This window comes from Bombina bombina, chromosome 8 (assembly GCF_027579735.1).
Source record: "Bombina bombina isolate aBomBom1 chromosome 8, aBomBom1.pri, whole genome shotgun sequence".
In the NCBI taxonomy this organism is placed as follows: Eukaryota; Metazoa; Chordata; class Amphibia; order Anura; family Bombinatoridae; genus Bombina; species Bombina bombina.
The window spans coordinates 92,342,931-92,356,114 of record NC_069506.1 but is presented as its reverse complement, the minus strand read 5'-3'; the positions used below and the strand labels follow the sequence as shown (position 1 = coordinate 92,356,114).

General features: G+C 35.4%; 1 protein-coding gene across 1 annotated transcript in view; it reads left to right on the top strand.

The window, feature by feature from the left end:
- Positions 1-13,184, top strand: part of NOC2L (NOC2 like nucleolar associated transcriptional repressor) — a 274,391-nt gene that overhangs the window by 4,607 nt on the left and 256,600 nt on the right. Inside the window, exons 4-6 of the mRNA XM_053690456.1 lie at positions 5,035-5,154; positions 7,136-7,253; positions 10,100-10,187. Of these exons, the coding sequence (XP_053546431.1) occupies positions 5,035-5,154; positions 7,136-7,253; positions 10,100-10,187 (326 nt within the window). The remainder of the gene's footprint in view (positions 1-5,034; positions 5,155-7,135; positions 7,254-10,099; positions 10,188-13,184) is intronic.

Below are 13,184 nucleotides of genomic sequence, written 5' to 3'. Positions count from 1 at the left end.
CCCTGTGTATTGATATGTATTCAACAAAGGATAAATGTGAATGTTGTTTAAAATTGTATTCTCTATCTGATTAAAGGGATAGTATACACTTATTTTCATATAACTTCATGTAATAGACACTACTATAAAGAATAAGATGCACAGATACTGATATAAAAATCCAGTATAAAACTATTTAAAAACTTACTTAGAAGCTGTCAGTTTAGCTCTGTTGAAAAGGTAGCTGGAAAGCCCACTGCAAGTGGCAAATAAGGCAACCCCCCCCCTTCTTTTGCATATGAAAAGACTCTTTACACAAACGGGAGCAAGCTGGAGTAGGTATACGTCAGTATTCTCATAAAACTTTGGGGCTTGGTTAGGAGTCTGAACATCAGAGCAAGGTTATTCAAAAATAAGCAAAACTTTACATTAAAAAAAAAAAAATGTATGGGCTATATAAATAGATCTACAAAACATTTATGCAAAGAAAAAATGTGTATAATGTCCCTTTAATGAAAGAAAAAAATTGGGTTTCATGTCCCTTTAAAGCTGGAGTCATTCTAGCGATTATTATTGCTCAAAATGACCATAAATATTATGAAGCACAAATAGGAAAACATATTTATCCAAATGTTCATACGTTTTGATATTTCCAGACTATAGATAACATCAATCACCTGACATCCCTCCAAAGATTTTTTGCTTATACTGAAGCTTACTGCTAATTCAGCAAAATGAAGCTTAATGCAAGTTATGTAGAATCCAAACAGGTTGTCAGTCAAATAAGCCTTGGTGAAGGGTGTTGTGTGAGGTATTCCACGGTGGTGTGCTATAGAGTTCTAGTAGCTTCTATAAATATGCTGTTTGATTAAAAAAAAAAAAATCTGCAGTTAAAGGGGCATGAAACCCAAAAGTTTTCTTTCATGGTTCAGTTAGAGAATACAATTTTAACCCTTTGAGTGCTAAGCACTTTCCCACCTGGGTGCTAAGCTGATTTGAGTTTTTTTTTTTACATTTTGTAAAATATTATTTTCTCAGATACCTAAAACTTATACCATTGGAAAGGTTAGGCGATTACCTTTTTAATGGTGGGTCTTGTGGGTCTGTAGCTGCTTAGATGCCTGAGATACAGGCTTCTAAGCAGCATGCCCCCTTTCCCTATACTTGTCATTGTCTTTTTTTTTTTAATAAAGTTGTGCAGTGACGTCATCAAGTCATTGATTGTGATGTGATCACGCAAAATGTGAAGCCCCAGCGATGCCTGTCACTATACAGGCCTGATCGCCGGGGTAGGAGCAGGTGGGAGCCCCCAGAGATCCCTCAAGGTGGGAGAGTGCTAGCGACGGCTCTGAGCCGTCCGTCATTAGCACCTGAGTGGAAAACTCCGCGACGGCTTAAAGCCGTCATTAGCACTCAAGGGGTTTAAAAAGTTTCCAATTTATTTCTATTTAAAATTTGCTTTGTTTCCTTGTTATTCTTTGTTGAAGAGATATCTGAATACGTAACATGCACTTGTCTGGAGCACTACATGACCGGAAATAGTGCTGTTATCTAGTTCTCTTGCTAGTGCATGACATTGTTGCAAAACCGCTGTTATATAGTACTGCAGACACGTGCATGCACACTCCTGAGCTTACCTTCCTGCTTTTGAACAAATGATAATAAAAAAAACTAAGAACGTTTTATAATAGAAGTAAATTGGAATGTTGTTTAAATTTTTATTTTCTATCTGAAACATGAAAGAAAAATTTTGGGTTTTATCTCCCTTTAAAGTCACAAACATTGGTGTGCATCCATATAATCACCATGTGAGAAATGGTTGTTTTTATGACTCTTGTTGGTAAACAAATGTACAATATAACAGTTATTTAGGGGTTTATTTATCTACAAGTGAATGCCCCTCTCAGTTGCAGATTCGCTCATTTAAAGTGAAGGTAAACTTTTTTTATCTACAAATCGTTTTTATGTTACTTTTAATAACACAAATGTAGTCGCTAGGTTTTTTATTAATAAAAACGTATCTATTTGGTTCAATGCCTAACTTTATTTCTCCTACCGTTCCTTGAATATTCTCCTCCCACGCTCCATTTCCTGGTTTAGGACACTCTGACGTATAGAGCGGTCCCACCCGCTCTATACGTGTTTAGCATACTCGTGCACATCGAGCACAGATTAACCGCGCATGCGCATCATTTCTGGACCACGATCTTTGCGCAGGCGTTAATCCTCTGTGTCTACTGCGAAGCAAATGTTGCAGATTTCTTGCCGTCTGAGTTCCTCGGCAGCTCCTTCAATCACTAAAGCCAAAATCTTAATATGCGCATGCGCGAAACGAGGACGCGCTCGCTTGCAAATAGGGGAGGATAAATAGTCACGCATGCACAGGTAAACCAGGATGTTTATGACGCAATTTGATGGCCGCCTAACGGCCAGAAAATCAATTGGATCTAAGAGGCACGTGATAGTAATTTAGAAAAAAAAAAAAATGTACGGGTTGTTTATAGGAAAGCAGATTCAATTAGAAAAACATAAGATATCACAGGTAATTTATCTTTTATAAAAAATTGATGAATTAAACTTATATTTATTTGGCATCATATCTCTAATTATTTAAAATTAGGCGTTTGACTTTACCTTCACTTTAACTGATATTCCCCAAGGCAAAACATGCTGTGATCTGAGATGTCAAGACACAAGGGCACTGTTACCACTTTCGCTTTGCAGCTCTGCTCCACAACAGGCTGTTCCCTTTAAACAGTGATGTGCTCTAGCTGCATTGTGTACATTTTCCTTAACACAGTGCAGCCACAGCGAAACACTGTTTGAAGAGAACAGTCAAATACGGGGAAGGACTGCAAAGCAGCAGCACATTGATTGATTACTGCCTCTTTTCAACTGCTTCAATACAATATATAAAACTTTAAAATGTATCTTTATTCTCCAGTTATTCCGTATATTGCAGTTGAACTGGTGCTTTAGTACAACTGCCTAATTTAAAATTGTATTTAATCTAAAATTGACACACAAAAAAAATGTAATCGCAGAAAGTGAAAAAAAAATTCTGCCTCTGGATGATCTTTATGAAGTAGTGGTTTAAACCGCTGCTCTTAAACCTTCTCCACCAACTAAGGCCTAGTTTTCATTGAGTTGGTAAAGTTTTGGAAAATTTTAATGGAGATAAATGTTTTTATCAACAGTTTCCACAATTTAGCACCTCAATGGAAACTAGGCCTAAGTTGGTGGATGAAAATAACCACATACTCATTCAGGTTGATTGATAAGCCCTGTTCTCATGCAATGCTAAATATGTTGAACAAATGTGCCTCACAATTTGCAACATGGACAGATTCACAACAAGTGAACCTTGTCCGTCCGATAATGGCCACAATTAATTAGAGATTTGTAATAATATTTGTGTTAGGTGTGAGGACAAGCTACTACCTCTACCATCAAATGCAAAAACATTGCAAAATTAAGATATATGGAAATACTTTTAGGGTTATTCACATTGAATAGTTTCCCTAGTTCATTAAAAGGATAGAAAAGTCTAAATTAAAACGTGCATAGATGCATTTAAATTTTAAATAAAAGCATTTTTGAGGTATACTTCCATTAGCGAAAATGCTTCTAGTTAAAGTCTCTACTGTTTTTCAGTGGCATACGCACATATACTGTGAGTGCCCATGCGCCAGTATTCAAACACCACTTTACCTCATATAGTCAGCAGTGGCTTATATGACACAAATTAAGTCTTTACAGGCATAATACACCGCCAGCTCTCTGAGCTGGAATACTAGTGCACAGGCCCTCACTGCATATATACATATGCCGCGGAAAAACAGTAATAACTTTTACTACAACAATTTTTGCTAATGGCAGTATGTGACAAAATGTCTTCTATTTCAAAATTAAATGTACCCATACACATTTCACCTTTGACCTTTCTATCTCTTTTATTCTGTCCTACAGAGTTTTGTGTTTGGTCCTCTAATATTGTACCAAAGTTTAAAAAGGTTTTGTTTCCATCTAAGTTCTACTTCGGGTATCAAAATAATGTAAAATGGATCATAGTGTATTATCCATGAGGTATTATATATGGCTGTATTTGCATATTTAGAGCAAAGGTGTTTAACTTCTGTTTGTGCTAGGGCATTACAAGGGAATTGGGGTAGAGCCACGGTATGGCTGCCTCTTATCTCAGTGCATTTTGACAGTTTTTTTCACAGTTGGACAGTGCTAGTTCATGTGTGCCATATAGATAACATTGTGCTCACTATCGTTGAGTTATTTGAGTCAGCATTGATTAGCTTAAATGCATGTTTACCAAAAAATCTGAGATAAGGAGCAGCCTGCATAGGCTTATATACAAGGTAATCACAGAGGTAAAAAAAGGATATTAATTTAAGTGTTGGTTATACAAAACTGGGGAATAATAAAGGGAATATCTATATCTTTAAACAATCTACATTTTCAAGTAGACTATCCCTTTAAAGGACAGATGCCTCAATACGTTGCATGTTGTAACTATAACAGTTTTCAATAAAGTTTATGGAAAAGAACACTGATCATGAATTTATGGAGTAGATACGCAGGCAGTAATTGGTGGGAATTAATGCAATAGTAAGGCAAAACATGCATATCTATATCCAGTATTGCAGACAATAAAGGAGCTAGACTTCTGGTGAGTTAATAAAGTTCTGTTAAATAAATTAGAGACACCACCACTAAGAACATGTTCAAATGAGCGTGCATGAAGCTTTCTGGTGTACGCTTGATTGGTTTTGTGCACACAAAAAAAAAAATCAATATAAACACTTGAAAACAGTTCTAGAGAGCATTTTTGTAGATGTAAACATATTGCAAAATAGGCTTTTGAGTGAATTTTGCATTCACTGTTGAGCATTTCAAATTCTCTTTAATTTTCCTTTACAAAATGAGTTTAAATCCTAAATAAAAATACTTTACAAAATTCTTTAAAAGTGCATTTAAAAAAAAAAAAAAAAAAAAAAATAGGTTAATTTTGAAAAACTGGTACTAATTTATTTTGTTATATAGGAAATGAGTGGTTCTGAAGAAGAAGTGGAGAAAGAAGAGGAAGCCCCAAGAAAACCTAAGAAACATGAGCAGGTCATGGTCACCATGAAGATGGTGGAGCAATGGAAATCGGAAGCCAAGGTCAGTAACATAGAGAAGCAGGTTACAGTAATCTGAGTGAGATATTCATAGGTATATGCTAGGCATAAATAAACTTGATAAAATATGAACATTTCACATAAAGACATTTAAGAATTCACCAACTTCAGAAATAAATATGTAAGTAATTTAAAATGTGTGTGGGATCCCAGATTTAAAAAAATAAAAAAATAAAAAAAAAGTAATTATCTACCTAGGTGGAAAGTTGAAGACTAGGAAGAATATGAAAGTCTGTAATATTTCTTTCCTTTTAACCCCTTACTTTCTCTTCTTTTATTTATACTGTGTATATATGTGTGTGTGTGTATGTATATATATATATATATATATATATATATATATATATATATATATATAAAATGTGTGTGTTATGTCATTAGACATATATCGGCTGCAGTGATCACAATTGTTTCATTTTAGTTCTATACTTATTACCTATCTTTAAATGTATAATTTTGAAATACAGAAATGACTGTCAGAAAATCTATATATTATCTGGTATTATATAACTACAAATCTCATTATGTATGTTTAACTGCCATGTTATTTATGTGATCATGACCTTACTGTATAAGTATGGTACATTTTGTAACAAATGATGTTTCTGTGTCTTTTTTGACCCTCTTATTAAAGTGAAGGTCCATTTTCATGTGAAAGTGCCCGGTTTTTAAAAAAACTATTAAAAACAGGGGCACTTTCATTCATGAAAATTGACATAGCACTGTATTTTAAAAATACTTACCTTGTTCTTCTGAAATGCCGGATCGCCATTCTGAAACAATGCCCCGCCTGCTTCTTCCTGGTTTACTTACCCAGCAATGATGAAACTGGCTTCCTCCAGTCACGGCGTTGCCTCAGGCAATGATTACCCCAGGGGGAAGCCGTGATTGGAGGAAATCGGAATCGTCATTGCTGACGTATGAAGAGGCTTGCAACGGGCTGGTAAATCAATGGAGCGGCTTCAAGAAGAAAAGGTAAGTATATTTATAAAAAAAAAAACAGCTGAAATGTCAATTTTCATGAATGAAAGTGCTCTTGTTTTTAATATTTTTTTTAAAAAAACGGGCACTTTCACATTAAAATTGACCTCCACTTTAATGTCTGTTTCATTTTTGACTGTATGTATATCACAATTGACATTTCAATGTTTTTTTTTTTTTAGGTTTAAATGTGATATAGGATAACAGGGGTAGTTAAAATCCCTAGGGTTGGGGAATAAAGGATCGGTTGTTTGATCCAATTTCAATTTTGTATGATGGTATATCATGGAAATGTACAGCATAGGCATTTGATTATGGAATGTATGACATGATCAACCTACTGCATTGTTTTACTATATTACTACAAATACAATGTGATGCATTATCTTTTATATGATGGTATACATACTCTCTATATTCTTTGCTTCTGATTTGCTTTACTTTCCTATGTATATGTACACTTCCCTGTTATCTCGGGGAGAAAAAAGAAGAATATATATATATATAGTGCACTCCTAACTTCACTGGTAAAGTCTTGGGTGCAGCAAACAAAATGCACAATCCTGTAGAAAAAGAGAGTGTGAGTGCGATAACACCAAATTGAACACACCTGAGACCTTGTAACACTAACGAGCAAATGACACTGGGGAGGGAAAATGGCTAATTGGGCCCAATTTTGACATTTCCACTTTTGTTGCCAACAGTTTGGACATTAATGGCTGTGTGTTATTTTGAGGGGACAGCACATTTACACTGTTATACAGGCTGTACACTCACTACTTTACATTGTAGAAAAGCGTTGTTTCTTCAGTGTTGTCACATGAAAAGATACAATAAAATATTTTAAAAAATGTCAGGGGTGTACTCACTTTTGTGAGATACTGTACATACTGTTTTTTTTTTAAATTTATTTAAGTTTAAATAGTTCATATTTAATAAGAAGCATTTTGTTTAAATCTTGCTTCCTCCTTTCTTGTACTTAGGTTGATTTAAGGCCGAGGTTGTTCCATGCGATTGCTCAGGCTTTCAAAGCAGCTGTAGCTACTACACTTGGTGAGGAAGGAGAAGATCCCAGCAAGTTCAAGGTCGCTGACAGTGCAGGTGAGCGTAATACCAGCTCTAGTCATTTTTCCCTAAGATCTGTCAAAACTTTTTTAAAAAAAAATTTCCACCTCTGTTTTTAAATATTTAACTTGTCTGGATTTTATTGGGACTTTCTAATGAAATAATAGAATTTTCTAAACCATTGGAGCCTTTGATTAATAAATGCCAGTTTGTAACTTTCTTCTCCTTTGTAAATTAGGTTAAACTCCTGCTCCCAGCTCACTTCTGTGCCAACCCTATAGTGGGGCACAGACATTTATTTGTATCAAGTGCATTGCATGGCTTAAACACATAAATACCAACACACATTTGTTTAATTTCTAAGCCCTTAAAGGCTGCCTCTTCTCTGAATGCATTTTACAGTTTTTCACAGCTAGAGGACGTTAGTTCATGTGTTTGATATAGATAACATTGTGCTCACGCACGTGAAGTTAAGACCAAAAATGTTATTGTTTGAAAAGATAGATAATCCCTTTATTTACCATTCCCCAGTTTTGCAAAACAAACACTGTTATATTAATACACTTTTTACCTCTGTAATTAACTTGTATCTAAGCTTCTGCAGATTACTTCCTTATCTCAGATCTTTTGACATACTTACATTTTAGCCAGTCAGTGCTGACTCTTAAATAACTTCACGTGCGTGAGCACTGTGTTATCTATATGAAACACACAAACTAACGCCCTCTAGCTGTGAAAAACTGTCAAATGCATTCTATTGAGAGGCGGCCTTCAAGGGCTTAGAAATTAGCATATGAGCCTACCTAGGTTTAGCTTTCAACTAAGAATAACAAGAGAACATAGCAAATTTGATGATAAAAGTAAATTATAAAGTTCTTGAAAATTACATTCTCTATCTAAATCATGAAAGTTTATTTTGGACTAAACTGTCCCTTTAAGGTTGACTACAATGCATACATTTTAAGTGTTAGATACATATGTCTTTTTTTTTCTTTTTATTCACTCAAATGTGAAAAAAGGCAAATAAGGCGAGCCTTTTCAAAGTTAGATGCTTAAACGCATAGTCTACAACAGATTTTTGTTTTTGTTTTAAAAGATAGACAATCCCTTTATTACCCATTCCCCAGTTTTGCAAAACCAACACAGTTTTACCTCTGTGATTACCTTGTATCTAAGCCTCTTCTGACAGCCCCCTGATCACATGACTTTTTATTTATTATCTATTGACTTGCATTTAGTACTGTGTTGTGCTAAATATTAAATATTTCCTTGGGCGTGAGCACAATGTTATCTATATGGCCCACATGAACTAGCAGTCTCCTGTTGTGAAAATGAAATAAAAAAGCATGTGATTAAGAGGCTGTCTATAGTGGCGTAGAAACAGGCAGAAATTTAGAGGTTTATTAATATAACAATGTTGGTTGTGCAAAGCTGGGGAATGGGTAGTAAAGGCATTACCTATCTTTTTAAACAATAACAATTTTAGTGTTGACTATTCCTTTAAGTAAAAAAAATTACAAATTATGTTTTTAATCCATTGTAGCCATCTTGTTTTCTACTAGACTAAATGTGTGTGCTTCTCTATTATAATATTTTTGCATGAGAAGAGATTAAGTACAATCTTTTTACATTTAAGGTGAAACCAACAGGAAGAGCTTAAATTGTGTACGGTTCTGGGGTCAATTTAAAAAAAAAAAAAAAAGTATTGTGATACATTTTGGGACATTCTGTTTAAGATGGAACATATATTTATGTATCATGTCCCTCAAATATATCATATTAAAGGGACAGGAAACCCAATTTTTTTTTCTTTCATGATTTAAGTGGTTCTCAACCAAAGTGACCTCAAGGCCCGGTAAATTTTAGCTGGACATGTCCAGGGCCCGGTAGTATTATTTTATATATATATATATATATATATATATATATATATATATATATATATATACAGGGATTTGTCCTATCAGTAACTAAGCAGTTCAGTGTGGGTTTAGTGGGGGCCCTGGAGTGTGGGGGTCCTGCTGAGGGTCTGGCCCTGGAGGTTGGGGGCCCTTTCTTTGGCCCTTAATGTTGGGGGTCCTGGCTCTGGAGGTTGATGGGCCTGTTGGGGTTAGGGCAGGGAGGCTACCATGTTAATCTGCATAAATTTGAATACATTTGGGTCAGTGTGAGACAGTTTTCCTGGGGCCTTGATTGGTCTCAGTCTGCCCCCTTGTGTGCAGTGGGGGCATGACAGCTCAGGGCCCACCAGCAGGGCTATCACGGCCCGGTACTGGGCCACGGCCCGGCTGTTGAGAAACCAGGATTTAGATAGAGCATTCAATTTTAAACAACTTTCCAATTTATTTTCTAATATAAAATGTGCAGCCACCAATCAGCAAATAGCACTCAGGTTCTGAGCCAACCTAGCATTGCTTTTTCACAAAGGATACATAAAATAAGCTAATTAGATAATAGACTTTAAATTGGAAAGTTGTTTAAAATTGTATGCTCTATCTAAATCATTAAATACATTTTTTGGGTTCCCTGTCCTTTTAATATATTCATAGTAGCAAACACCATTACAAGTTCAAAACAAAAAATCATTCTGCTAATGCTGCAAATCAGTAACTAGTTTTGACAATCTACAGCATTTGGAAAACATAAACTACAGGACTGGCTTTTTGGCCCTTCTTTGATCAATGCATTAGTTTATTTGTTCCTTACTGACCACAGTAGAGGAGATCATTTGCATTATCAAACTGGATGGGAAAGAGTATTTTTAATATATTTTACATTGTTGTAAATTAAAAGATGCAAGGTCTGAAGGTGTTGAACGTATTATCTATTTGTTGTTTAACCTGAAAAATTTGATGTTTGTTTTTCTCTTTTTTTTTTTAAAGTGTTCAATGCACTAGTGTCATTTTGTATCCGGGATTTGTTTGTTCATCTGGAAAAGAAACTTGATTTAAAGCCTGCTAAGGGGACCAAGTGAGTTTGCATGATATTTTTGTTTTCCTTCTTATGGTTTGTTTTTGTCATCCTCCTCTATTAGATTTTTAATTCCTCCTTCATGAAAGGTACAAAAATGTAGATTTTTTTTTTTTGTTTAATTATAAAATTAAATGTAAACGTAAAGTGTCAGTAAACCTTAAAAATAATGTTATATAATTCTGCACATAGTGCAGAATTATATTAGCCAAACTTTATAAAACCTAATGTACCCTTTTAATTTTTTTTAAAAAAAAACGCTGTTTTCTCTGTATTCTGCTGAGCGGGTCTGTTATATTCAGACAGCGCATAGGGCCAGCTGTATAGTCACAGCCCGGCCCGACCGCACCATAAGACTAAGTGCAGCTCACTCCTGCTCTGTCTGACAGCGGGAGCAAGCTGCACTTAGTCTTATGGCGCGGCCGGGCTGTGACTATACAGCTGGCCCGATGCGCTGTGTGAATATAACAGACCCGCTCAGCAGAGTACAGAGAGCGGGTCTGTAAAACGGCGTTTTTTTTAAAAAATTAAAAGGGTACATTAGGTTTTATAAAGTTTGGCTAATATAATGTTATATAATTCTGCACTATGTGCAGAATTATATAACATTATTTTTAAGGTTTACTGTCCCTTTAACTTCTAGTGGCACATTAAAGGGACATAAAACCTGAATTATTTTTTTTCATGATTCAGATAGATCATATCATTTTAAGCAACTTTCCAATTTATTTCTATTTTTTTTATTCTTTTGGTACCCTTTGTTGAAAAGCAGGGAGTTAAGGTCAGGAGCGTGCATGTGTCTGCAGCTAGTTTTGCCATCTTGGAGCACAGGTATTCTCACAGCCTGTAACAGAAGCTGTGCACACTTACAGATCGGTAATATTGCCTATTTTGCTACAGCTGTAAAAAGTGTATGGTACAAAGCAGGAGCTGTACATTTTTGCAATAGCTGCATTGCTCTATTACGGTTGAGTGCTTTTTTAAAGTATATTTTCTGTAACTGTAAAACTGTTTAAAAATGTAAAGCTCACATGATGTGTCATGCACATTATACAGCTGTAAAAAAAATGGGCAATATTACTGATCCGTGAGTGTTCACTGCATCTGTCACAGGCTGTGAGAATACCTGAGTTGTAAGATGGCGGCGCCCAGTACAAAGAGGTGGAGCTTCGGTAATCTTGCACCTTTAAGCTATTAAAACAGGAGAACTGATTTGTAAAGCACTGCAGGAACAGAATGAAATGCAATAACATAGTGAGTAGTTACTATTGTTTTGTAGCTGTGCACAGCGCTTTAAAGTGAAGGTCAACTTCACGCAACTGCCCCACGGCATTGGATAGACTTTGCAAAAGGAGGTTGGGTTTAATTCATCAAATATGTTTTATTTCATTATTTAAAAAAAAAAAAATACCTTTATGAACGCTCCGACGATAAGCGCAGCATTCCCGCCGGCATTTTGTCAAATTGACTGACAGATGATGATTCTTAAAAGAACAACTCAGTGTTCCTCCCCCCCGGGGCGTTCAGTCCCTTTGCATAAACGTCACAGGGAAACAAGGATTCGTTCTTTTAAGAATCTTCATCTGTCAATCAATTTGACAAAATGCCGGGCAGGAGAGCTGCTCTTATCGTTGGAGCGCTCAAAAAGGTAAAAAATTTAAAAAATACTGATTAATTAAACCCACCCTCATTTTGCAAAGTCTATCCATTACCATGGGGCAGTTGCGTGAAGTTGACCTTCACTTTAATGTCCCTTTAACTCAAATATTTTCCATCATTCTCATGAATGAACAGAAATAAAACAAAATGTAAATGTTACCCTTGGCTGTAACAAGCACTATTAGGTGTTTTTGCAATAAGTATCTATAATACAAATAAACATCACAAAAGAGTGCCACTTACTGATAAAGCTATATCTTAGGAACAAGAGCTTTGTGCAGGAGAGGGCTGTTGGTACAGCTTCTGACCTACCTCCCAATTGTAAAAAGGAAAAAAATGTTTAGTCCCCATTTTGAATTTAGAGAGGAAATGTATATTGCATGCTGTATCACACAGGTATAAAAGTCATATTTCTAGTGCAGAGTATTACATTTCATATACACTCACCTAGAAGCATTTTGGCATTAGGCGTGTGTTTTGCTATTACATTTATTAAAATTTAAAGGGACAGTATATACCAATTTTCATATAACTGCATGTAACAGACACTACTATAAAGAATAATATGCACAGATACTGATCTAAAAATCCAGTATAAAACCTTTAAAAACTTTGAAGCTCCCAATTTAGCACTGTCGATGAGGTTAGGCTGGGACACCCGGTGAAAGGGGCTGGAAAAACAGGAACAGCAGACCCCCCCCACACACACACACACACACACACACACAGACATATGAAGACAGATTTTACAAACAGGAGCTCTAGGAATCTGTATACATCTAAAACTTTGGGGCTTGTTTAGGAGCCTGGAAATCGGCACAAAAAAATGTCCCTTTAACATGCAGTCATCCTGATTTCAATGCTGCCATAGGCCTTGTGTGTGCTTAGTGAGTTGTGAGTTCATCATTGTAACAGCCAGGTGAAGTATGTGCAAAATGCACCTCATCTAAAGCCATATTTGCAACTGGGCGTTAAAAATGAATTGAATAATAAGTTTTAATAGCAATTTTTGCAAACACGAGTATTTTTCAAAACTGCTTTCGTCTGCATGTGAGGTGAACATTACAAACATGAATGTTCTTTGGCTGATATTGACAATTACTGCATTTTTCGTATCATGATTAAAAGTATGATTATTCAGTATGTGTGGGTTTTTTTTTTTTTTTTTTAAATCAATTTTAAAATGCTCTTTTAAAGGGACACAAAACACAAAAGTTTTTCTTTCATGATTCAGATAGAGAATACAATTTCAAAATAGTTTCCAATGTATTTCTATTATCAAATTTGCTTCATTCTCTTGGTTTTCTTAATTGATGTGATAGCTGGAGAACTACATGA